The 26,997-nt window shown below is 41.5% G+C and overlaps 3 protein-coding genes across 5 annotated transcripts in view; 1 reads left to right on the forward strand and 2 right to left on the reverse strand.

Moving 5' to 3' along the window:
* Nucleotides 1–8,255, forward strand: part of tub (TUB bipartite transcription factor) — a 23,251-nt gene extending 14,996 nt beyond the window's left edge. For both annotated transcript variants that reach the window (XM_061670919.1, XM_061670920.1), the window contains exons 9-12: nucleotides 3,577–3,691; nucleotides 5,618–5,716; nucleotides 5,837–6,008; nucleotides 6,648–8,255. In XM_061670919.1, the coding sequence (XP_061526903.1) occupies nucleotides 3,577–3,691; nucleotides 5,618–5,716; nucleotides 5,837–6,008; nucleotides 6,648–6,781 (520 nt within the window). In that variant the 3' untranslated portion in view covers nucleotides 6,782–8,255. The remainder of the gene's footprint in view (nucleotides 1–3,576; nucleotides 3,692–5,617; nucleotides 5,717–5,836; nucleotides 6,009–6,647) is intronic.
* Nucleotides 438–3,216, reverse strand: LOC133399367 (histone acetyltransferase KAT6B-like). Of its 2 annotated transcripts, XM_061670924.1 has the most exons (4): nucleotides 3,005–3,216; nucleotides 2,551–2,594; nucleotides 1,444–2,467; nucleotides 438–1,346 (listed from the first exon to the last, which is right to left on the reverse strand). In XM_061670924.1, exons 2-4 carry the CDS (start codon nucleotides 2,588–2,590, stop codon nucleotides 1,229–1,231), a joined length of 1,182 nt encoding a protein of 393 aa, XP_061526908.1. In that variant the 5' UTR covers nucleotides 2,591–2,594; nucleotides 3,005–3,216; the 3' UTR covers nucleotides 438–1,228. The 2 variants fall into 2 exon arrangements, with proteins under 2 accessions (XP_061526908.1, XP_061526907.1); XM_061670923.1 differs by lacking the exon at nucleotides 3,005–3,216 and having other exon boundaries at nucleotides 2,551–2,742.
* ric3a (RIC3 acetylcholine receptor chaperone a) lies at nucleotides 6,705–15,155 on the reverse strand. The gene is given in 7 exon segments (XM_061670922.1): nucleotides 6,705–10,346; nucleotides 10,348–10,637; nucleotides 11,765–11,922; nucleotides 12,133–12,226; nucleotides 13,562–13,631; nucleotides 13,716–13,933; nucleotides 14,957–15,155. Coding segments are annotated over 7 exon segments (1,392 nt in total). The 5' UTR covers nucleotides 15,075–15,155; the 3' UTR covers nucleotides 6,705–9,902.
* Nucleotides 15,156–26,997: the final 11,842 nt, after the last annotated feature.

Below are 26,997 nucleotides of genomic sequence, written 5' to 3' on the forward strand. Positions count from 1 at the left end.
GGGTTTTGTTTCAGTTGAGTTTTACAGTTTATAGGCCACATTAGTGGTATAAAAAGACCAGCGGTGTGGCGACTGGTTTACATCCACTGTGCATTATGGAGTTCTATCATTTCAAAAAAAAAACAGACATGTGATCCCAGCTGCATGGCATTTAAGCGACACGATGATGTCGCTAGAAGTGCGACGATGCAATAAAGCCTTGCTCTGTACGTTGATATGTACTCCCAATTCATCCTACTGTACATAAAACATCATTCATCATTGTAGTATAAGTTCTTCATTATCAGTTTTAAAAACAAATTCATCATTTCAGTTGTGTATACCTTTTCTCGACATCCTTGTGCCTTTTTTAAAATCTTTGCAGTCATGACAACGAACACCGGTCTCCAAAACTGTACCAACACAGTAGCGGCTTAAATGTTCACGGTTGTCACAAATTTGTATCCTTCAAATTTATTGGAATAAATCAATTTACGCCTTCGCATATCCGAATTTCGTGTGTTGTTTTGATAGCCGACCATGTACGGGGAGATACAATGTGTGTCATTGTGATCAAACTCCAGAGATTTGTAGTTTCATTGTTAAAACCGACTAAGGTAACCCCAGGGCAAATATTGCGGACTCCAAATATCAACCATAGACAGTCGTTGTAGTGCATTAAAATGCTGAGACTTTTAGAGATATTTCCTAATAAGTATACATTATTATTTTATCATTTACATTCAACAGTTGTTCATTATTCTCAGCATAGTTCTTCATTGAAATCCTCCTTCCTCGTCGTGAAGTGTGCAGGTTCCATTTTTAACACCCAGTTTACTTACCCAAAAATGGCACGTTGCCCGATAAAGGGCTACATTTGAAATCACAAAAATATGTGAGTAACCATTCTCTATTGATTAGATTGCTACAAAAGTGACTGACGTATAAAACATTGATCTACAATGGATAAAGAATCGGGACCCGACACACATTGACTATCAGTTGTCTTTGCTGTATAATAACGCAGCACGACAAGGTCCGGCCTCTTTTAATCTTAAATGATGAGCGTCCCAGTCTGAACACCTCTCCCAGTCACAATGGCACCTTGTGCTGCATGATGAAATGCCTTGACCTCATCTCCACAAGGTCTAATCTCTTTCAAAGAATCCTTTAGACTCAAGTGGCAGCTTGGAAGTGCTGTTGACTGTCCTGAAGTAGTGAAACTCCTTTTATTCTACCTCTATCTTCCTTAGCCACTGTTTTCTGTCCACCACTCCGCCGGGAGCAGGTCATCCATCGCCTCTCGATCACTAACCCTTTCGGCCTCCTTGGAAGCTCCCCCCTTAGGCATGACGATTTTCCTAGAGCTGCGAGATCCATCGAGCAGAGGGTAGTGTTTAAAATATTTAAGTTATTCAATCTTTTACCATGAAAACTTACAGACAAATTAATGTCAGTCCTCACCTCATCTTTGATGGTCCAGAATGTTCTTCTGCCTCTTGTGCACTGCAACTTCCGTCCTCCACGGAAGCTTGCCCCTCCTCAGCCAGATCAATATCTTGAATGCTTCGTGCCACCTGATGGACACAATTAGGCATCGATGAAACGCCGTCCTGCGATCTGAAATCATTCTCTCTCCTTTCATCTCCTGACTTCAAGTCATCTCTTGACTTATTTTCAGAATCACCAGGGGGAGGGTTTTCACCGACATCTAAGTCAGTATCTTCAACTCCAAGCCACCACTGGAAATATTTGTGGCCTGTTGTCTCAAACTGGTTTCCAGCCTCATCTGTCGAGCGAGTCCGCGATGGTCCAGGCAGAGAGTTTGTCTTTCCCGCTTGCCCACTGAGGTCTGCGCCCTCCGCGGACCCACCCCTTTCCTCGGCTAGATCGCTACAGTTTTTAACAAGTTCATGGACACATTTAACCGATTCAGTATCGGCTGAATCCGAACGATCTCTTGACCTTCCCTCATATCTAACGAGCAGAGGTTCTTCGTCATTGTCTAGGTCCACACTGCTGTCAGAAGTGTTGTCAAACTCATGCCACCACCTGGAACATTTCCTAATTCTTGTTTCCTCATCCTGTTCAGCGTCATCTCTCGATCTGTATCTTGATGGTCCTGGCTGAGGTTCTTCTTGTTGTTCTTCTTCTTGTTGTTCTTCTTCTTGTTCTTCTCCTTCTTGTTCTTCTTCTTCTTCTTCTTCTTCTTCTTCTCCTGCCTCTATAACCTGGTTGACGACCATCTGAACCTCATCTGCAAAATCATTGTCCAATTCATCTTCATTTTCTTCAATCACCTGGTGAATATGAGCTGCGTGATTTTCAATATGGACATTCACAATGTTTTCATTGACAAATCCAATTTGGTTTTGTCTAAAGACCCTCATATGATGATTTATGATAAAATGCAAGAGGAAGATAAATTCCATGTCATTATTGTCTCCATTTGGTGGTTGATCTTCAGTTGGAATATGAATATGGTGGCCTGTAAGACAATTAAAGCTTGTAGATGATACTATGCTACTTTATACCAAGTGGAAATAGAAATCATGTGCTTCAGATACTTACGATTTGGACCATTGTGGTCTCCGTCTCCTTGTCCATCCATTGATCTTAAATAACCAGAAATTATAGTCATTGTACTTAGTTGTATTATTTGTATAAAGCTTTCACCTGTCTCTGACATATTTGTGGTCATATCACAAATACGTCACCTTTCAAGAGATAAAAATCAATAGAAATCAACATGTTCACATTAAATTTAAAAAGCACACTACTGTGGAGGATTAACCAACATCTGTTACGAATTTGAAGTTAAAGGAAATCAATTGAAGAGAAAGACAGGCTGATGCCTCGTAAGGTCTTCGAAATTCAGCGACGACAGACCTTGGCTCCGCCTCCATAATGTCACACCCTTGCTTCATATAATCATTGTGACATTTCATTTGAAGATGATTCTCATACTGTCACAGAACCGCCGTGCGCTTTTGTATGCGCGTGCGCTGTAAAATTGCAAACTTACCTCAAGCTGGAGGATCTGGTCTCTGTCAAATCTTGCTCGTTACAAAGCCATTGGAAGTTGGAAGGTGAAGCTCTTCTGCAGGTTCTGCATTATTCAAGCCACAATCATGCCTATCCAGACCAGTTAGGGTTAAAGGTCATTCAATTTTGGGTTTCCACATTGTGTCCTTTTATAATCTACATGTCAAAGCATCAGTCACGCCAACAAGACACTTCACCCCAACAGTGCATAGAATAATGCGAATGAGCTCTTTGTAGCCATTAAATCGAAACGCTTTGAATAAAGCACTTTATGGCATCACGCACAATGTCATCATTATGATGATAAATGTATTTTTGGTGTGCTAGCTTGTCATATTGCACTGCCCTACATATACTGCACCAAGGAATATGAATAAATATCCAATGTTATTGCTATTGATGGTCCAAGAATGAAGTGCAGAGCCAAACAGGGAATTTTAGGCCTCTTGTTGATGACATTTCAGGCTACAAGGTATTCAGGTCTTCAGATGAAATGTGTTTACCTTTCTTCAAAGTAGCAGTAAGCAACTTACCTGTTTAAGTGCATTGCAGGTCAAACCTCATGGGGACCAAGTTCACTGTATATGACAGTGGTCTGAACCCCATCAAGACCACCAGCAGCCTTGAAGCCTGCAATATGCGCCAAGAGCTTGCAGCCATTTGCTATGTGAGTTCATTTTTTTCTTCTTTTTTTACCTTACTGACAGACATCTAATTTATTTTCAGATTCCAGTTGGCCTAAATGTTTTATTCGACCACATCTGACAGTTAGAACTGCATTCTGTAGAGCACAGATGTCAGCCATTGTCAAACTGTTGACAAAAGTGAAAATTCAGAGATTTCACAGGGTGCCTTAGCCTACTTGCGTTTGATTGTCAATTCTAACATTTTAAGTCCGAATTCTGTGCATGGTCCCAATGATGGCAGAGTGATTCTGACTTTGAAAATGCTGTACATTTCTGTATCCCAATTGTCAAGGGCATTGATCTTGCATCCGGCATTCATCTTCTTCTGTGGCAACCATCCCCGAAGGAGAACGCATTGTTTTTGCATTCCTCCTAACTAACAAATGAATGCTACGTTTACGCTATGTCCCCGGCAGCCCCGATTCAGGTCACGGACAAAACGGCATGTTCATGGGACAACATGGGGGGGTGACTAGGAATGTGTACACATCAGAACCAGAATCATCTTTATTTTGCCAAGTATGTCCAAAAAACACACAAGGAATTTGTCTCCGGTAGTTGGAGCCGCTCTAGTACAACAACAGACAGAGAACTCTTTTGAGACAGAAAGACATTGACAAAAACAGTCACTGAGCAATTAAGTGTTGCTATGTTCAGCTCCATGTTGTGTCCGGCCGCACCGCAGCTCCGGCTGCTCCACTTCCTGTCGATATGCAGACTCGTCCTTGATGAGGCCGATGACAGTGGGGTCATCTGCAAACTTCAGGAGTTTGACAGCCGGTTGCGTTGAGGTGCAGTCGTTCGTGCAGAGAGAGGAGAGCAGGGGGGAGAGGACACAACCTTGAGGTGCCCCAGTGCTGATGCTGCGTGTGGATGATGTGGCCTCCCCCAGCCTCACCTGCTGTGTCCTGCCCGTCAGAAAGCTGTAAATCCCCTGGCAGATGACAGGCTGTGATTGCTGTGCATGCCCGGGGAGATTTTTTTAAAGTTTGATCATTTGCCATGGCAGTCACGGTGAGAAACCGAGTCGACTGACGGAGTGAACGCAGCTAAAACTGACAGTACGTAATAGGGCATCTCAAAAGTTGGAGGTGCTCTGTCGTGGGACGGGAAGCCTCCATATTCCTGACATCTCACACTCGCTGCCAACGACTCTTATAAAGTTAAGACGTGGGTTTAATTTACCTCCAATGCCTGCTGTGGCATTCCTACTATATTTATGATACTTAATGTTGATTGTCTGAGGGAGTGAGAGAGGCACAGAATCTTCTGGCGATGCGAGCAGATTGTGCAGTGTGTATGTGAATAACAGGCTCGTTCTTTTACATTCTGGTACAAGAGATGACTAAGTGAATTAGTTATTGACAGAAAAGTGAGATTATAAAACATTTATTGGGAGCTTCATTCTGGCGGCACGTTGGCCGACTGGTTAGAGCGTCAGCCTCACAGTTCTGAGGACCCGGGTTCAATCCCCGGCCTCGCCAGTGTGGAGTTTGCATGTTCTCCCCGTGCCTGTGTGGGTTTTCTCCGGGCACTCCGCTTTCCTCCCACATCCCAAAAACACGCATGAATTGGAGACTCTAAATTGCCCGTAGGCGTGACTGTGAGTGCGAATGGTTGTTTGTTTCTATGTGCCCTGCGATTGGCTGGCAACCAGTTCAGGGTGTACCCCGCCTCCTGCCCGATGATAGCTGGGATAGGCTGCAGCACGCCCGCGACCCGCGTGAGGAGAAGCGGCTCAGAAAATGGATGGATGGATGGATGGGAGCTTCATTCTACTCTGTTGGCACCAAAAACGTGCTGCAAAGCAAAGCTCCAAATTCACACGGATGTTAGCTGATATGTTGTGATCTGTTTTGTGTTAAAAAGATATGCAATCCTAATACATTTTGGTGTTTTAAACCTAGGAAACTAATGTCTTGGGATTTAAGGGACCTCGTAAAATGAGTGTCATCATACCTGGAATGAACATGGACCATGAGAGAGTGTCGATTCGCCCACGAAATGTATGTTTCTCAATATCCACGCATGCTGATCAGTTCAACCTTCTCTAAAATATTCACATTGATATATTGTGCTGAGGTGTTTGGGTGATTCAACTGCATTATTTTCTTTTTCTGTCGTAGGACCATGAGTCATTGCTGGCAAGGTGGCAGAACAAGAACACAGAAAGTGTGATTGAACTGCATAACAAAACTCCAGTGTGGAATGATGATACACAATCGTATGTGCTCAACTTCCACGGCAGAGTCACTCAGGCTTCTGTCAAGAATTTCCAAATCATTCACGACAATGACCGTGAGTTTCACATAGGGAGATCATGTAAAACAAAAAACAAAAACAATATCATGGGGCAAGAAACCATACTGTATTTGGTAACTTAAGGTGAAATAGAGTAATCATGCCTCACTATAAAGCAAAAGAATCATTTAATTACAAGCACATATAACTTCATCTCATTGGGGAAAATAAATACAGTCATAACATTCTAAAATGAAATTGCAATAGCATTTTAAGATTTGCGCTGTGATTCTTTCTTAAATGATGTGTCTCATAGTTTCTCAGACATCTTGGCCCGATGATACTAACTCACTGTTCCTTCTAGAAGTGGCTAAAATATGTTAAGATTTCTTTTTGGCATCTCAAACATTTTCGTTTGATTCAGGTTTTGGCTCAGACCAGGTCACGTTTACTAAATACTGACATCCCTCCTCATAAGTCGTATTTACAGTTATATCTCACAGAAAATGTACAGACTTCTCAAATGATATTGTTTGCTATAATTCTGAACTCATTCACTGCCAGCCTTCCCAGTTAACATGGACATTTGACATGTAAAGCCGTCAATGGCAGTGAATGTGTTAGTTTGTTTTTTCTTTGTAAATATGACATCTTGCATCCCTTTTCTTGAATTTGCAAATCGTTCAATTGTTTCAGCTGACTACATTGTGATGCAGTTTGGTCGCGTGGCAGAGGATGTCTTCACCATGGACTATAACTACCCAATGTGTGGCCTTCAAGCCTTCGCCATCGCCCTCTCCAGCTTTGACAGCAAGTTAGCCTGTGAATAGACTGCAGCCTGAGGTTTAATGGCCAACTGGTCCAAGAGTGGGCTCATCAAGGGCTGTTCATGTAAAACTCGGGCTGGTCTGACAACTCCAAAAAAACACGGAAATCCTGCGTATCCCAAGATGCTCTGTGGGTCTCAAGTTCTGCGTGGATGCGTGTGTGTCTGGGGCAGGAGAGATGCTCGATATAGGGCCTCAAGCACAAAGAGTAATCCTCTTTTAAAAAAATCTAATCAATTTGTTTTGTAAACATTTTAGAGTGGGTGGACATTCTAAAGAACCACTGTTACTTTAAATACTAGCTAGAGAGGTTTAACATTCTTTATCTGTGACTAATAATTGCATATGTGTACATTTTTGAAGTTGGCTGAATTTTATGTCCAGTTTCTGTCATGAAAATAACCCAAGGTTAAAAAAAAATCAAGCATGAATAGTCATACGTTCCTAAAGTCAAAATAACATGCATGTCACCGACTATTTATTTTGTTATTTATGTATTTATTACATTCTTCTTTGGACAGTATTGGCTCTGCGGAGCTGCAAGCACATCACAGACAAATTATCCACAGAAAACGATCGGACGTGAGCAGGGCAAAGGCGTGCTCCGCTGTGCCGTGTGCCGTACAATATCGTGTCACTGGGTCACATGTGTGAATGTATAGAACAATGGTGCACTTTAATTTCAAGGCAGTAGTGGATGAGATATAGCCGTACGTATGTCGTTTCTTGTGCCTTTGAACACTGACTACAGTGTTGCGCTTTGGCTGTCAAGTGAGCTCTTGGCTGTTCTTGCTATATGCTTTCCACGCACTGGGGTCATTTGAGGTCACTTAAACAGTAGACAGGCGCAGAGCTGGTTTTAACGACTCAAACAACAAAATGAATAAGAAGCCCAAATAAAAGATTTTCTTTTCTTTAGGACACATTATATTTCACTCTGATGTAACATTGTGCTTAGTAGAACCTCTGATGTCTCTTGGAGAGGGCATGGATTTGTCACAGCCTCAACACTTGCATATATTTGCATCTTTGAAATATTTTTATACTCCCCTGATGTGACAGTTGGCCATGTCCCTCATCTAAAAGGTAGCCTGTTTCGAGAGTGAAATTGCGCACAGATGCTCCTTTCTGGATGACACATCCTTTCTCAACATTTTGTACCATCCGAATCCAAAATAATAATCAGCAAAATGAAGGCAAAGAACAATCTCTGGTGTCACAATTGTGACTGTGGATCATGAGGAAATGTTTATCAGATGTGCTATTCTTGTACTTTGTGTTCTAAATATTTTGGACTTCTATTTTGAAACTGTTGATACTTGCTGTGAAGTCTGCTTTTCAGTAGATTATGTTCAGGATCCCCTGCTTCTCTCAATTTCTGTTTTTAGTGCTCGTGATGACGTACAGTGAATGTCGTGTAAGACTTACATGATGGGATAGACACTCTTTGAACGTGACAAAAAATGTGAACAAATAAAAAAACCTCTGTATGTTTACGTTTGCCTTCTGTTAAAATATTCTTAAATTGCTCACAGCGTATCATGAAGGTAGGTTTTAATAGCATAATTAAGAATTTAAAGTTAGGTTTGGTGCTTGAATGTTAAGAGTTAGGGGGTTCTGCACTGAAAAAAAAATGACTTCATCTTGAAAACAAAAAACTACTTTTAAATGGATATATATTATATGGCGCACCGAAGGTCTGCGTTCCCTCGAAAGTACTTTGAGAGATCTCTCAATGTGCCCGAGGAAATTGTTTGGTCTAAGACTATCAAGGCACTCGGGTTTATTATAAAGGGTGTTGTTGCTGTGGAATTGGCGTGATGTTGAAATATTTTAATGGGGAGTTGACAGACTGCTGAAATACGACAAATCTTCAATGTCCATGATGGTGATTTTTGATGTTTCAGATTGTCGACAAACACAGTCAAAGTAATTAAAAAACAAAAAAAATTAGGTATCACTAAATTGTGTGAATCCACCTTGTGTTGGTATGTAACAACTTCCTTGGACTAGTTGGGCATCATTCCCGATTTCCGGTCCCAGGCAGCTGTTGCTTTAGTGTTAGAGGTCACAGACCGCACATTTAGCAACTGCTGTCTTTGTGCATGAGTTCAACTTGTGCGGAATGGTGTTTGCTTTTGTTATATCACATCTTATTTTATTTCCCTCTTTTTTGGGGGGTAGTTGTGCTTGCTCAAGACAGTTGTGATGTCGGCCCCAATTCAACGACGTTGAGACTCTCGTTCAAAAGTGAATCCTCCATATGGAATCCCTGGCACTGGACAAACGAATAGCATCTGCCCATGATCATTTTAAGCTTCAAGAGAGCTGAACTCTTACGTACATAGACAAAGACTTAGCCAAACAATTTTGCAATGCAGATGTGGTTAAGGACAAAGACGCAACCATACTGGTTGATGCAGAACCATCTATTGTTTGTGTTTTGTCATGGTTAGGGCTACATTAATGTTTGAGCGGTACGGTTAAGGTACTTTGGAGTCACATTTTTACTGTAAAATGTTGAGTTCTGAATTTGACGACCAAAGTGTATCTTTAGTTGTCACAGTGACTTGCTGGCAGAAAGAGAAAAGCCATTCCCCTGTCTACATTTTTTATTTGGATTTACAGCGAAGTTCTGAAAAACCAATTCACTAATCCGACCGAAGTCCACACTTTACCCTAACCCAAATCTTAAGAAGAACCCGCCCTTGCCCGAACCTTCCAACACATCAAACCTAACCAATCCTTAACAACCGACCTCACATCCTAAAGTTTGTTCTTACCAAGTACCATTTACCCTTCCGCTACACGTAAAACAGATACATACAGTATAACCCTTGAGGTATTGGTGGAAAGTGAGTCTTGTTGGTGATCGGGAGGTCCCCTAACCCTAACCCCTAAACCCCTAATCTGCCAGCCATCTTCGCGAACCCCAACTCCTATTTTATCGTCTCTCTTCAAAGAGATGATTAAAAACCTCTTCGCATTGACAGTAAAAAGGATCTCGTAAAAAAGGATCGTAATCTCAACTGGTCAATAGACTAAAACTTCATACATGCACGAGTGTATCCATTTAAAAAATGCTGAATAGACGAGAGCTCAGACTACTTTGAAGGGAAATTCTTTACGTCTCTCTCCTGTTTCGCATCCTCAGCCCGCTGACCTCTTTGCGAATGTCTACGTGAACTTTACTGTCGCTCTGCGCGGATGCTAACGTTGACAAATACGCCGCTTCTTCCTCCTCCTCTGCTTCTTCCTCAGGGTTGGGACATTCTGCGCTACTAAACTGAAGTCTCTCCGCTTCGGTCACGGGATCTTCCTCATCAGCCTCCTCCTCCTCTTCTTCCACCTCTGCTCCATCATCTTCATTCACATCCTCCTCCTCATCTTCTTCTCCTTCCTCCCCCTTCTCCACCTGTCCTTCGCAGGTATCTTCTTTCGGGTAGTGAAACACATCCCTTTGGTCGTTAAAGCTAATACGCTTCCTCCCCTCTTTACGATGACCTTGCAGCTCATTGTGTATCTGCAGACCTAATCTTTCGTGCTTTGTATTTGTAGCATCCTGGGACAGCAAGTGGAAGTAGCAAAAGTCTTTTCTCAGCTTCTGCCTCCTCCTCCCCCTCCTCTTCTTCTTCCTCCTCCTCCTCTTCTTCTTCCTCCACATCTCCCACATCCTCATCTTCATCCTCCTCTTGTACTATGGATAACTTCCTTGCCATAACCTCTTCCTCCTCTTGCTCCATTCGCTCTGCGAGGGCCTCCGCAGTGGGCTGGTTGGCGGGCTCCTCCAGGGCCACACGGTCAAATTCATGTTTGTGATTGGGTACTTCGTACTCAGGGTAGGTTTCCTCTGGGTAGCCTGTACAAAAAAAGACATTTACTTTCAGAGAATATTATATCTGTTTTTTGTAAAATGAGCATCTTTCTTTCTTGGAATCAACCTGGACCATTAGAGTCATGGTGGCCGCACCTGTCCTCATGGCAACTCACACACCTACGGGATTTAGTTGCTAGGTGTGGGGCCAGTCTCCAATTGCCCTTGTGATTTTGTTATCTTCCTGGACTGTCCCCTCATTGGCTTTCAAATTCATTACGCGGGTGTTTGGCACCGTGGAGCCATTCCCACCTCGCACCGGCGGCGCCTTGTGCTCTTCCGTCTTGCCCTATTTTGCCGCATTTACGACTCGTTAAGTCCCTTCCTCACATGACGTAATATTTATAGTGCATCTCCTGTGTAATGTTATTGTTCCTGTCATATGCTCTTGTTAGGCTGTGATTGTTTTCTCTTGTTTTTGCTCTGTTCTCTCTTTTTTCTTTCAGTCCCCTCTCAAGCTTAGTTTTATGTCCAGCGCAATAAAAAACAAAACAAAAGAGGGAGTAAAACTGCTAACAAAATGATGAATAGTGTTTGTCCAACCAAAGTGTGGCAAGCAGCAGCGTCTGCAATCAGCAGTGTGCACTCTGACAAGGGCAACAGATGGCAATAAATGCCCTTTTGTCGCAAAACCACACCCAAGCACAAAAGGCGAGGAGCTCCATCCAGTTATCAGCCAGTTAAAATGCCGTTGTAATATTAACGTCATCAAAATGTGCAAAAACAGACAAATTAAACTACAAGCCCAACTCAATAAGGGGATGAGTAGATGACTGACTTTAGTTATTTGACAAAACTTTTTTTTTTTTTTTTTTCTTTACATTTTTTACTCCGGGATGGAGTGATAATGCTACTAGCTACCTATTATACCTAGCTAGCGAAGTAGCTCAGTCGGTAGCTAGCTAGATAAGTAGCTAGCCCTAGCTACCGACCTAACATGCTGTGTGCACATTTAGGAGACACAAGAGAACCTCAGTTGAACAAGTACTTGGGGGATAGTCGGAAAGCAACAAAATCTCCCCTCAAATGGTAAGAAAGCAAACCTGGTGTGAGGCAGTCATCAACCTCAAACAGGTGAGTTGTAAAAAAGCGACCGAGGACATACAGTGTACCTTCCCAGTCTGCGCTGTAAGGGACTTCCTCTGCCTCCATCTCCGGGGAGGCACCCTCCTCCCGGCCCTCTTGCATCAGCTGTGCGATCTGCCTCAGTTGCTTGAGAAGTTTCTCCTCCTTCTTAGTCGGAGTCGATTTACTTCTCCTGCGTCTTCCACTGTGGGCCAGCGGAGGGCAAAGGAGAGTCATGCGCGCTGAACCTGAAGTACACTACAATGGCAAGATGGCTGCAAAGTCTGTAAAACGGCTGCCTTTTGTGTTTAAATTTGCATTTATTTAATTCCCAGGAATGGAGCAACTAATTCCAACATGAGATATTTTTTTTATGTGTGGAGTGTGCAGAGTATAGTACTTTTTCTGAACTAACCTCCCAGAAGCACGAGTATTTCCTGAAACGATCCTCTCCATGATCCTTTCTGACTGAAGTATTCGCTCCTGTAGTCTGGCAAGCTCATCGTCAGCTGCCGAGACAAAACACTTTAACATCACTTTACTACCATGTATGGAAATGTAATGACATTCAGAAAAACGACAATAATTTATAAAATCGATACATTTGATAGCTCTAACATTTGCAGGTGATCTTAATTTGACGTTCTCTAAACCTTTGAGTGCACGTGTGCAATTGTTCAGTGTTGAAATGTTTTTGGGCAGATTTGCTGAGGTGAACTGCAAAATTGGCCAATATGTTGACCAATACATTTCCACTTCTGTGACACTTCCATGCATTCAAACTTTCAGAGGGGATCAAATTAAGTTTACCTGTAAAGGTTATAGTGCATTTTAGTCTACACACCCCTGTTCAAATGTGAGGATTTGGTGATATAAATAAGAGACAAAGGCAAATAATTTCCACATTTAATGTGACTTGTAACCTCACCAACTCAATGGGGGAAAAAAAGAATTATTTTCAAATTAGGAAATAAAAATAAACACCTGACAAAATGTGGTATGCACAAGTGCGCACACCCTTTTATAATTGGGGATGTGGCCAACCGATCGCATTCAAACTTAAATGGGAGTCACCATACACTGGACAACATTTAAAGTGCCTCTGATTAACCTCAAACAAAGTTCAGATTTTCCAGTGGGCTTTCCTGACATTTTTGTAGGTGTGTGCCTTACAGTGCAAGCCATGGTCTCCAAAAAGCTTCCACAGCCTCAGAAGGATCTGATTGTCCAAAGGTAGAAGCGAACATTGGAGAAGCGAACATTGAAAGAACCGCAGGAATGTCTGGCAAGTAATGGCTGTTTGGTCGTACATTTGACAAAAATCTTCTCTCGTCTTCTCGCTGCATGTCTGGGCTAATTGGTAGGGTGGCAAGACAGAAGCCTTATTTTACAAAGAAAAACAAAATTGAACTTTAAATGTTTTTTGTTTGTTTGGTGCAAATGCAGCACCGGTCATCACCAGAAGAACACGATAACTACTGCGAAGCAAAGTGGTGGCAGTATCATGATTTGGCACTGTTTTTTTTCTTCATCTGCAACTGGGGCTTTGGTCAAGGTGAAGGTGAAGATTATGAAGAGTTTGAAATTGTCGTCAGTGTTAGCACAAAACCTTTTGCTCGAACCCCCCAAAATTCAAGAAAAGTCCAACAGAACAGCTGAAGTTGATCTGGGGCAGCTGTGAGCTATTTATCTCGGTCTCATTTTCTTATATGACACAACCTGGCATTTTAAAGGGGGTGTGTAGACTTTTTATATCGACTGTGTATTATTGAGTTAGAGTTTCAAATGACTAAGTCTAACGTGAGAACATTTGAATTGACACTTCAAATGCTGGGAGTACTTACTCATATTCCTCTCCATGCTCATAGTTGGACTGTATTTTCCTGATCTAGTATTCTTGTCCTTGGAAGTCAACTGTCAGTATAGAAAGGCTAATTTAGGTATCATTGTCATAGACTCAAAATGCAAAAATACAAATATATGATTACTGGTAATAACCTTGTAAATTATGTAGAGGATGTAAAGAAGAACCCCAAATCCATAAATGGGTATGACTTGAGCCATCAGGTTGTGTTTTTTGCCACGTCCGATGCTTCTGACTTTGGCAGAGGCCTCAGCGCTGCGTGTCATGGAGTGGAAAGGCTCCACGCCCCACTGCTTCGGGTCGTCGGACAACGACATCTCACGCATCCCTGGGGGGGAGAACCCGGGGCCAACTACACAAGACAACGAGTGGGAAATAATAGGACACCTCAGTCGTGCAAATATACTAATTAAAAAAAAATACTATACTAATTACAAAAAGGAAATACAAAACGTCATAAAATGTTAACTGTGTGAGTAAATAGCAAATCAAATGCAATAAATGTCCCGATATGTTTACGCTTATATAGTATAACTCTATACGCAGTAGATATGATCACTTGCAATAACATTAGCACACCTGCACAATCTACAATAAATGTCAAAAGGTTGATAACAATGCCCATCACACAAAAACAATAATGAATATTTTGTGAAATAAATACTTGGATCGCACTCATCAAAATTGAGCATTAATGTGTAACTTTTTTTTTTTTTCTGCGATAAAGTATATTAGACATCAGAAAAGTTCAGTTAATATAATCATGATGGTAATAAAACACAACAACAAGACTAACAAGACTTGCAGACACTGCAAAAATGAATCCTTGCTGTGTTAAGTTAAAAAATGTGCAATTAAATGTTAGGAAACAGCTTCACTACAAAAGTGTTTGATTTGGGAGTATCTACAAATGTTTCATGCATAAAGTTGTAGATTTACAGAGCAGGTGACCATTTTATTTCTTGTAGATTCAAAATGCTGTAGTTCTCTCTGTAGTTTGTACAATTCAGGAGTACATATACACACACATGTATATATATATATATATATATATATATATATATATATATATATATATTTGTGTGTGTGTGTGCGTGTATGTGTGTATATATATGTGTGTGTGTTAGACATTTGTAACTCAAAGATAGGATTCCTAACCTAATTTGAAACCTTGCAAATATGCTGCGTCCCCCCCCCCCACAAAACGATAACAATAACAATATATTTATTTTCCACAACTCTTTGCATTTTGTGGAATGTAACATAAGAACATGATCACATTACCTCGTTGACTCTTGTCTCATGTTAACAACAACAACAACAAAAAACAACAACACCAAAGATAGATGGAAGATGATGCGAGGAAGGTGCTCACCCTGCGGCCGTCCCAACTCCTTTTCGGCTCTGGGCAAAAGCATCCTGGGCAAGAAGAGAGACACACACAGGACCGAACATGATATCAAAGTCACTTTCTGACAGGTTGTGATGGACATGTTGTCTCACTCGACGACAGCCCTTGAACAGTAAATCCACTCTTCTCAGCTGCCGTTGCTCATCTGGCGATGTCCTGCTCAGATTAAGCAGATTATATGAGCGGCCTTCAAAGGCCGTATGGAATATTATCAACTAATCCCCAAAGAAGGACACAACTGGCCATCTTGAATAGTATGCTGCTCAAATGCAACCCTTTGGCTTTGAAGGACAAAATGACAAAACAACAAACAAAAATCACAAAACAACAATATCCCGCTTCACAAGTGGCCAGTGACTATCCATCCATCCATTTTCTGAGCCGCTTATCCTCACTAAGGTCGCGGGCGTGCCGGAGCCTATCCCAGCTGTCATCGGGCAGGAGGCGGGGTACACCCTGAACCGGTTGCTGGCCAATCGCAGGTCACATACAAACAGACAACCGTTCGCACTCACATGCACACCTACGGGCAATTTAGAGTCTCCAATTTATGCGTGTTTTTTGGGATGTGGGAGGAAACCGGAGTGCCCGGAGAAAACCCAAGCAGGCACAGGGAGAACATGCAAACTCCACACAGTCGGGGCCGGGGATCGAACCCGGGTCCTCAGAACGGTGAGGCTGACGCTCTAACCAGTCGGCCACCGTGCCGCCGGCCAGTGACTAAATGACTGGAATATTCGAAATGTAAATCACTTCACATTTCGACACTACTTATCGGATGTGTGCTTTATTTTCATATCGGTGATGGTTCACAATTCCCCACCCCCCACGCCCCCCCAAAAAAGCCCGATTTTTCAACACAGCACTTGAATGCAGCACATGACCTGTCAACTCATCATAATATTGCAGAGTGTGCCGCTCTCTTTTCACCAGCAGAAAGCAGTACAGGCTCGTGTACAAACCAAATTTGGTGCTGTCTGTTTCTTCCTCGAATATTGTTGTCAGTGAAGGGGCTCCATACAAGAAGGAAAAAAGAAAAGAAAAGAAAAGACAAGACAAGAAAAAACAGGACTGTGAATTAGCAAAGAATCTCTTAATAAATCACTTTGAATGCGCAAACCTCCATCAAGCCACCACGATCCCATTTTGATTCCTCTTCATTCTGTAATTCCTGATGTTGATTGAGCCTCGGCACCTATTTTACATGAGTAAACTCTCACGGCACAAAATGTCACAAAAAGTATGTACAGGTTTACTGACGTAATAAGGACCTCGTCTCAGTTGACTCACAAATGAGTGTGAAATCTTTTTCGTGAAACACAAAGCCATTCTGTTGTATGAATGGCGACAGGTGGATACACAGCGAAAGTGTACCTTCTTTCATCGAGTGGAAGAGCATTGAATTGTCACAATATGTCGTAGGCATTAACAGATGAACAAATATACGTTATTTGTAGTAAAAAGGTGATCCTATTCAAGACATAAAGTGAAAGTGGATCATTTGTCGTGGCATATCAGATGATCTCTGACGACACAGTGGTCGGGAATCAAACGAGAAGACCCGAGTATTGCAGCGTCGGATTTGATTAGATTGCGTGTCGCGCTAATGCCAAGTTAAAATAATCAAAGTAAAGCTCAAATTCGGACTCGAACAACTCCACCAGCGTGGTGACATTTTCAAGCATTTTTCCACGACGGACATTTTAAAAGCGATGTCAGCTCGAGTTTAGCACCTTTCATTTAAGGCCAAAAGCACAAAGGTCAAGTAGGTTGGACCTTTGGGACTTATTAGCAAAGACGATAACTCCCACATGCATATTTCAAAGAATACTTATCAAGAACCTAAATGGGTTTGGAATACTGATCAAGGGGATAAAACCTTCAGAAATATTTATACTTCTACTACTACTACTAGTCTGAGCCCTTCTCTCAAGTGTTTTGTTCGTTACCTTTCTCGAAACAAAATGTCAGTTAATAGAGTCTATCACATCATTTTAAAGTAGTTTTCACAGTGTTAAACTGGCTACCAGTCGACTTGCCTGTCGGACACGTCCCTCTTTTCGAGATCTCAAAATAAAATCTAGCAAAGGATTTGAAAATGATCTTTTATGATGTCATTCTGCATATTTTTATGAATGAAAGTTTCATGCAAAAGAAGTGAAAGTATTCAATGAAGACCAGAGGTTTATACAAGTGTCGCTTTCCTGCATGGTGTGACTGTACCGTGATTGGCCATCATTTTGGCTGTAAAAGTGTAAGGAGTTATAAACCAAATGGTGAAATGTTGTTGATAATATAGAGTACAAATCATAAGACAAGTGCAAAAAAATGATAAACATCGAAATGCTATTGTGTTTCACCATAAACCATACGCTCTAGCGCTGCATGATTGGAACACCGATCCTTTTAACTCAGGTAAAGAGAATTAGGCACATCAATAATGATTGGATGTTTGCAAAAACAACAGCAACACACTTAACACATTCACTGCCATTAACGGCTTTAGAAGTCAAATATCCATGTTAACTGGGAAGGCTGGCAGTGAATGACTTAAGTGTTTAAGTAGTGCTGCATATAGGTCAACCATTCTCTGGTCTGATCCTCATCTGATCGTGTCCATTATGGTAAAGTTTTCGTACAAGGAGGACACTCAACTCTATTGGCGTCTTATTTCATTTCCTCATGCGGGATTGCGGGATTTCATTTCACTCGAGCTATGGTTGCTGACCGTTTTAATCTCGGAGCACGAACTGGTGACCTTCATGTGACAGCTTCATTTGCCGACCACGCGGCAGACGGGCGGGCGAGCCGGGGCTCGAAAGTAAAGCAGTATTTATAATCTGCTAAAATAACAAAACAATTACGAAAAGTTGTCAATGCGGAAATTTGTGCTGTTACGCCTCGTGCGATAAAAATCTGGATCCAAGCGCAAGTCGAGATCTTACTGAAGTGAGTGCACCCATAAGATTTCTGTAAATATTTGATCATATCTTTTCATTGGACACCATTGACAAAATGACACCTTGTTACAGTATAAACTAGTCAGTGGACTGCTTGTATAACAGAGTAAATTTACTGTCACACACTGAAACACAGCCATTCATGTCTAAACCGCTGGCATCAAAAGTGAGTACACCCCAAAATGAAAATGTCCAAATTGTGCCCCCAAGTGTCAATTTGTGTGTAGCCACCATTATTTTCCAGCACTGCCTTAATCCTCTTGGGCATGGTGTTCCCCAGAGCACCAAATTTACCACACATGCTCCCCATGCACACTTGAGACCGAACACTTAACACTCATCAATTGCATGAAACCGGGGTGTACTCACTTTTGTTGCCAGAGGTTTAGACAATAATGATTGTGTGTTGAGTTATTTTGAGGTTACAGTAAATTTACACTGTTATACAAGCTGTACTCTGATTACTTGACATTGAAGCAAAGTGTCATTTTTTTTTTTTTTTTAAAAGATACAACAAAATATTTCGAAAAATATGAGAGGTGTACACCAGTGCCTTGAGATATGGGTTTAATGTGTTCCGTGAACACACTTGTAACTTAATCACTTGTATCTCAAAACATTTTCACATTGAAATGAATGGAAATGCCATTAATCCGTTCCAGCCTCCCCCAAAAACAACATAAATTGTTGTAGTGTTTATTTTAATGAGGAAATATAATAGTCCACAACGCTGTACTTCATCAAAACATGCAATAATTACATAATTAAATAGAATTAAACAGTGTTTTCATCACACAGCATCAACTGAATGGACAATGTGCTGCTCCTACTGGTTTATACTGGGGGCAGTATAAGACAGACGGATGAACACTTTTCATGGAGATTTCAAACACCTCCCCCGTCATCAGTACGACACTAATATTAGCTGTTCTTTGCAGAGGATAAAAACTATATAACTGATTACTGTTATATAGCCTGTCTAAATGTGCTGCTGCACTGTTTGTGTTCAATCCATTGCTGAAAGGGTCATACGTAGCACCGCAACATAGATGCTATTTAGTGTTAGCATTAAGCTAGCGGTCAGAAGGCTTAGCTATGTGGTTGTTTTAAATACAGAAGGTGTGATTCTCTTTGTTTATTTCGTTTGATCGTTTGAAATTTCAAATGGGAGTGGCAATAAACAGCTTGACACCTTTTTTCTTGAAGAAATGTTCACTATCTGCCTAACGGCTGCTTGTTGTGAAGTGAGTTGAGTTCACTGCCACCATACAGTGCTTGTTTTTCAAGTAAAAAACAAACAAACAAACAAAAAAAAACACCCGACACGACAGCTCGTATCTTCAAATAGTCACCGCTGTATTCACGTTTGTGAGATAATGTAGTCTACACGTTCAGTATGTGATAAATACTATTCAAACGTTAATGTGTTATAACATTAGGTCTTGAAATCAACGTTGCGCTGTGAAGATTACAACTACAGCACACTGCTAGCGCTAACTACACAACAGTTCCATGTACTAGCATTTTAGGCGTACCTATTACACGCCACTGGAACAATGTGATTTACTTATAGTTAGAAAGTAAAACAACAATGTATAGGCTTACCATAGTTGCATTTAGACGCGAGTTTCTTTCAAACACTGAGTTTGAAAAAGCAGCAATAGTGATGAAAATTCAGTCATAGCTGGCATGGATGAATTATTATTATTGGCCATGCCATACTGTCGCTATAAGCTTTTAATCCGAGGAAACAAATATGCATTTGTGTGCCCTCTCTGGGTGAATGGATTATAGATTATCACTGCCAGGCAGCATATGATGCCAACAGAGATTATTGCTGTATGTTGAATGAAGCAGATACCACTGTTTGGGAACATTTGGCGGCAGGAACAAGTTCAAAATAAGTTGGTCATGCTACAGTGCTCGACATAAACGTTTTTTTTGTGTGTGTCTTTTTGTCCCTCGCGTGTGTGTGCGTGTTCTTTTTAAATGATAAAATGTCAGTAATTTCACTGTCGTAAAAGTCGCCTCAATTGTGGACTGGCTCAAAAGGTTCTTTCCACTCTCGTAATTGGACTATTGTTGAAATAGGACTTCAGTCTTCCTCTTGGAAAGACCTAAGAACACATCAAGCTTTGCCATTTGCCATTGTTTTTAATACACGTACGCCGCCAGAACTAAGACAAGAGCGTGCAAAATCCTCTCGGACCCTTCGCATCCCGGTCACCGGCTCTTCCGGCGCGCCTTCCCTCAGGAAGGCGCTACCGATCAATGCAAACTAGAACTAGCAGACATTCCAAGAGCTTCTTCCCTCTTGCGATCAACTTCTTAAACACCTAACCTCCAATTCCATTACAACATGCTGGCAATTTTTTGACTTGCGTTTGTTGTCACATTTCTGTGGGGCCAATTATATATGACTCGTGCACTCACTGTAGTAGTCTCGCCACGCTGCACTATTTGCATATCTGTTGTTGACCAATACCGACCACTCATGCCAGAGTAGCATCTGCTCCATTTGCACACTGATTGAGGAGTATCTGCACCATTTGCACAATCAACGTTGTCCCAGATGATCGCACTACTCGCTTGAAGTCTCGGCGCCCTTTGCACAATGGTCATTGCACCGGACTATTGCGATATTAGTCATTCGAACTGCTCTGAGTGCGAGAGGACTCTGCATTTTTCTGCACAATTGTCAAAAAAAAAAAAAAAAATGTACCGGCATTACCAGATAACTAGGAACCCTTTATTGGTCAGTGACTGTTTCCGTCAATGTCTTTATTTCTCCAAAGTGTTCTCTGTCAATTGACGGTCTGTTGTCGTACTCGAGCGGCTCCGACTACCGGAGACACATTCCTTTTGTGTTTTTTCGACATACTTGGCAAATAAAGATGATTCTGATTCATGTTAAGATGGATATTTGAATTCAACAGCCGTCAATGGCAGTGAATGAGTTCCTGCCAGCGCATGTATGGTCACAGGATATTGGTGTATTTAGGTTAGTGCTTTTGATACTTTGTCTTTTCTCAATGGTGTCCTTCTTTAGGTATGCGCCATGTACTCAATACACTGTGTTCCATATTGTTAATACCAGCTCTCGCCCTCTAGCTATTTACCATGCCTCTCTCCTATCGAGCCTTTAATTACTTAATTATTCTTCACTGGCTCGATTAAAACACATTAGACTGTGCTGCTTAAAAAAAAAATCTACTTTTGCTGCGACGAAACAAAACACAGGCGAGTCAATTGCTCTATTGTCTGTTAGGAATACGATGAGATTGTGTTATTCTCGGGATCAAAGTCTGATTATTACGCTAAGAGCAAAATATAAGATTGACTTTTAGAAAGCGCTCAAGCACCTCCAGTAGAGGAATGGATTCACATATGTGGCAATCAGCACAGTGAGCGCACCTTCCCCAAACAAAATGACTTTTGAGAAAAAAAAGGTTTTCTTTCCCTTTTCATGCAAGTGATTTGTTGTGCAATGTCACCTTACTCAACAGTAGCGGACCAGGTTTACATCATTACACACAGCCCCTCCTCTCCCTGCCTCCATCTAAATCAGCCAATTTATTTCCAAATTGCATGTCGAGTGTGGGTGCAAGGGCTTATGGAACTATATTAAATCAATATGCTCCTTAGGTATATATTTTGAGGTGGCTTTAATGTTTTTTTTCCTCTTTTTGATGATATTGAGAGTCATGAAGGACACGCTGTCGCAAATATGAACCCTGTATATTGATGGGAAAAAGATGGTTGCAAAAAGTGAATGAGGTGGATTAATGGGCTAAAGAAATGCTTTATGGTATCCAGACCTTGACAATTTTTTTTTAACTTGTATGCTTGCCTGTCAGCACTCTGCACTCTGTCTGTAATTTATGAGCATCAGCAGCAAACAGTCTGTCACCAAGGAATGCCATTTAAATTTGTCTTGCCTTTGTGGACAATCATGAATAAAAACTTTAAAAACAAAGTCATATTAGGTATGTCTTTTTGTGGCAAGCTTAAATGGGAGTTCAAAAGAGTCGAGGAAGAAAAAAATAGCAGTACGATTTACACACTGGCCACAACATTAGGCACCCATGTACAATCGAAATAGATCCGATTCAAGAGATGTATCAACAATTCAAACTTTTTGGGGGTGGGGCCGGAACGGATTTATGGTCTTTCTCTTCAATTCATTGGGGAAAGATGATCTGACTTCTTTCAAGGCACCCCGTATGAGGCTCACTACGTGGTTATTTGGATAGAAATCAATAAAGGGGTTTTCAAATACAACCCCAATTCCAATGAAGTTGGGACGCGTGTTAAACATAAATAAAAACAGAATGCAATGATTTGCAAATCATGTTCAACCTATATTTAATTGAATACACTACAAAAAACAGATATTTAATGTTCAAACTGATAAACTTGATTGTTTTTAGTAAATAATCATGAACTTAGAATTTGATGGCTGCAACACGTTCCAAAAAAGCTGGCACAGGGTCATGTTTACCACTGTGTTACATCACCTTTTCTTTTAGCAACATTCAAGAAACGTTTGGGAACTGAGGACACTCATTGTTGAAGCTTTGTTGGTGGACTTCTTTCCCATTCTTGCTCGATGTACAGCTTCAGCTGTTCAACAGTCCGGGGTCGCCGTTGTCGTATTTTACGCTTCATAATGCGCCACACATTTTCAATGGGAGACAGGTCTGGACCGCAGGCAGGGCAGTCTAGTACCCGCACTCTTTTACTACGAAGCCACGCTGTTGTAACACGTGCAGAATGTGGTTTGGCATCATCTTGATGAAATAAGCAGGGGTGTCCATGAAAAATACGTCGCTTGGATGGCAGCATATGTTTCTCCAAAACCTGTATGTACCTTTCAGCATTAATGGTGCCTTCACAGATGTGTAAGTTACCCATGCCATTGGCACTAACAGCCCCATACAATCACAGATGCTGGCTTTTCAACTTTGCGTCCATAACAGTCCGGATGGTTCTTTTCCTCTTTGGCCCGGAGGACACGACGTCCACAATTTCCAAAAACAATTTGAAATGTGGACTCGTCGGACCACAGGACACTTTTCCACTTTGCATCAGTCCATTTTAGATGAGCTCGGGACCAGAGAAGCCGGCGGCGTTTCTGGGTGTTCTTGATAAATGGCTTTTGCTTTGCATAGTAGAGTTTCAAGTTGCACTTACGGATGTAGCTCCGAACTGTATTTACTGACATTGGTTTTAAGAAGTGTTCCTGAGCCCATGTGGTGATATCCTTTACACATCGATGTCGGTTTTTGATGCAGTGCCGCCTGAGGGATCGAAGGTCACGGGCATTCAATGTTGGTTTTTCGGCCTTGCCACTTACATGCAGTGATTTCTCCAGATTTTCTGAACCTTTTGATGACATTATGGACCGTAGATGATGACATCCCTAAATTCTTTGCAATTGTACGTTGAGGAACATTGTCCTGAAACTGTTGGACTATTTTCTCACGCACTTGTTCACAAAGAGGTGAACCTCGCCCCATCTTTGCTTGTGAATGACTGAGCAATTTCGAGAAGCTCCTTTTATACCCAATCACAGCACCCACCTGATTATTTGCTAAAAACAATCAAGTTTATCAGTTTGAACATTAAATATCTGTTTTTTGTAGTGTATTCAATTAAATATAGGTTGAACATGATTTGCAAATCATTGCATTCTGTTTTTATTTATGTTTAACACAACGTCCCAACTTCATTGGAATTGGGGTTGTAATACCAAAAATATTTGCGTGCCTTTATCAATCACTCTCATTACTTTTTGCTCAAAATGTTTGAACAGCGTTGACATCAATACACTGGACCACCGCATACTCGTGGTTTGTCACCCACAGATTAACCTCTTGTTGGATTTTTTTACCCCCCAAAATGTTTGTTCTTCTTATTTTTTTTAGGGGCGGAACCAACCCTGAAAACAAAGAGAAATGAGAATTTTTTGGGGTTTAAAAAAAAAAAAAAAAAAAAAAAAAAGATTTGTTTTTCAAGTCACTGATGGTGTAGTGGTGCACTCGCCTGACTTTGGTGCAGGCAGCGTGGGTTCAGTTCCCACTCAGTGACGGTGTGAATGTGGGTGCGAACGGTTGTCCGTGTCTATATGTGCCCTGCGACTGACTGGCGACCAGTTCAGGGTGTCGTCCGCCTTTCGCCCGAAGTCAGCTGGGATAGGCTCCAGCGCCCCGCGACCCTAACCAGGATAAGCAGTGTTGAAAATGGATGGATTTGTTATTCTTTCAATTCACCTATAATGGGCATCAATTAGCCGTAGATTTTTGCTATTCTCTATCTTCCCTACAAATGGCGGTGGTCCACTGTCAAGCGAAATCCATGTCAAAACATCGAGTGCAGTCCAAATTGTATCGCCTATATACACATGATTATGGTCAGGTTTGTTTACCTTTTCCCAATCATGTTTGCCATTGGACTCACATGTGACATCACATCTAACAAAACAGACACTGTTTGTTTCCATATGTCGTCGTTATTGTTACCGTGGCAACCGAGACACCCAATGAGGAAATTGCGCGCAGTGGTGGAAAGGTGTGTCATGAATGTACCGGTATACCACAGTGAGTGTCTATAAATCAAACCAAATAGGATTCTGTCCATTTTTACTGCAGCCCTTGTACTGGATCATGTTTGGAAGCGTACCTAATGTTTAATGTGTTCTTCCATGTCTTTGACCGCTTTAAATTTGCCAAAACATGCAACACAAAAGAGTCGGATTAATGTGTTCTTTTTGCTCAAGTCATTGTGCTCCATTTTAAAGCGCTGCATGTTTCCCCTGTGTGTTTTCGGCACCTTGAATGTCCTTAACCAGCACCAACACAAGATAATGATGGCGCTCAACAACAACAAAAAAACCGAGAGATTGGTTTTGAATTATTAACAAGTTAACTTTGTAGTGGCGGCACTTTATCCCAGAGGACAAACATCCCCAAATGTTTGCAAAATATAATTAAGCCGAGGCATCTTTAAATGTCATTGCCGCCTGTGCCATGTTTCAAATTGTTCTGCATCAACAGAATTTAACGAGATGGCTAAGGAATCCATTTCCTGCAAGCATGTGATAAGCCGCACATACAGTGGAGCACTTTCATTGATTGCCAAAATAAAGCATTTTGTATGCAAATGGGGGAATGGAGTGGCTAAGCTGATTCAGCCTCATGGACACCAAATAATGGTCTTTACAATTAATACTTTTACATGCTATCCATTGAAAAATTCATCTTTCATTTCATGGCTCGAAAACATTTACACGTGCCCAGAACGGAGGGGAAAATGCACTGCGTTCCAATGGATTAATAAGAGAGTCAAGAAACAAGTAAAGCCACGCATCCATCTCTCCCTCCCCCGGAGTGCGGTCCCTTCGTTGTCGTCTCATGCCCCTGCACATTTTGGATTAACAGATAATCTTTGAACATGAAGGAAGGTCTGCTAACCCTGAGGGGGTGCCGTGTAGTGAGTGAAAGGGAGCACAGGATTGGAGGCAGTCTTGCATTGTTTGGGCGTAATGTGCTTGTCTCTTGTGCTTGTAAACACGCTGCGCTTTTTTGTTGAGCCGATATGACCTTAAATAGCCCCGCTCCAGGTTGTGTTGCCGGAATGAACAGATAAAGGGCAGAGGGTCAGAGATGGGCTCTATTAGCTGCTTCCATTTGGGATCCAGGAAATAGACTGATTCATTAAGCACTGATGCTAATGAATCTCTTCTCCTTTCATTCATTTTTTTTTAATCACCGCAGAGCCTAACACGGGAAGACCTTATCTGTTTATATTTGGAATTGTTAAACCTTTTACCTCCCACAGGCCAGCAAGTAATGATGATGCACATGCTCAAACCACACGGCTACTTTTACATTTTGTGGACAGTGCAATTGACCCAACTACATCTGAAAGTACAGGTAATACCACAGCATTGGGTGCTAAGAGATGCTAATGCAAAATTGATATGGAAGAATTAATTTTACACTGTTTATTATTGTGATTGTAGTTTAGACTTTTGTAGAATTGCATTATGCTGAGAGCTATATCTTATATTTTTACATCTCTGCCACATTTTTGACTAGTCGATGGACCACTCCACATCGATGTTTAAAGCTTGAAGTCATTGCTAATCCACAAACGTTCGACTCGACGCTGGTGAAAAATAATCTGCCAAACTTTCATGCTCTGTTCAGCGGCAAATTCTAATATATGCTCAGCAAGGTGACACAGGCTTCATACGTCGGCGCGGGTCAGAGAGTACGAAAATAAACTAGCCTTCCTAGCTTCGGCTAGTCCGATCACCGCTAGTCTTAAAATATTCATACCAGCGGGACAACAGGACTAGCGGCGAGGAACGAGGGCAGCGGTGCAACGTGTAGCCCCATCTTCGTCTGCAAAATGTTATGTTCAGTATCGCACGGGGCACCAACTGTTGTGCCAACGGGCATTTGATTTATCATAGAAGTTGATGATACAACACGCGCACGTATGTTGTAACAATTTTGGCAGAACGGTATCCGGCCATACTATGCTACAAGCGTGTGGAATGTTTGATCAAAAATGAGATCGCTAGCATAGTCACTTGCAAAATATACAAGTCTATCCTCACAGAAAAGGTGAAATATCGAATTGCTTACTTTCTTTTGCCTGACTACGATGTCCCCGTCTTACAACACGCTATGCTACTGAACATAAGACTACCTCGTTGAAGAAAGACATGCGCAAGGCTCACACCAATTACATTTAAGTGATGTTTTTGGAAGTAAACACAAAACTAATTCCGCTAAGTTTAGGCTGTGGATAAAACAATATTCTGTTGCCATCAATTTGGTTTGGTTTGTATGATTTCAGTAGTTAATAGACAGGAACAATGTTGCTTGTCATTCACATTCACTCTGCGATCTGTATGCATTAGCTTTACTTGTTTAGCATACTTTGCTTGTGTCACTTCGATACGGTGGATGTAATCTTCAAAGGCATGCTAAACACCCTTCTAGCTGCTTCTGTCGGAAAGTTTGTTTTCCCAAA

This window comes from Phycodurus eques, chromosome 2, assembly GCF_024500275.1.
Source record: "Phycodurus eques isolate BA_2022a chromosome 2, UOR_Pequ_1.1, whole genome shotgun sequence".
NCBI classification, from domain to species: Eukaryota; Metazoa; Chordata; class Actinopteri; order Syngnathiformes; family Syngnathidae; genus Phycodurus; species Phycodurus eques.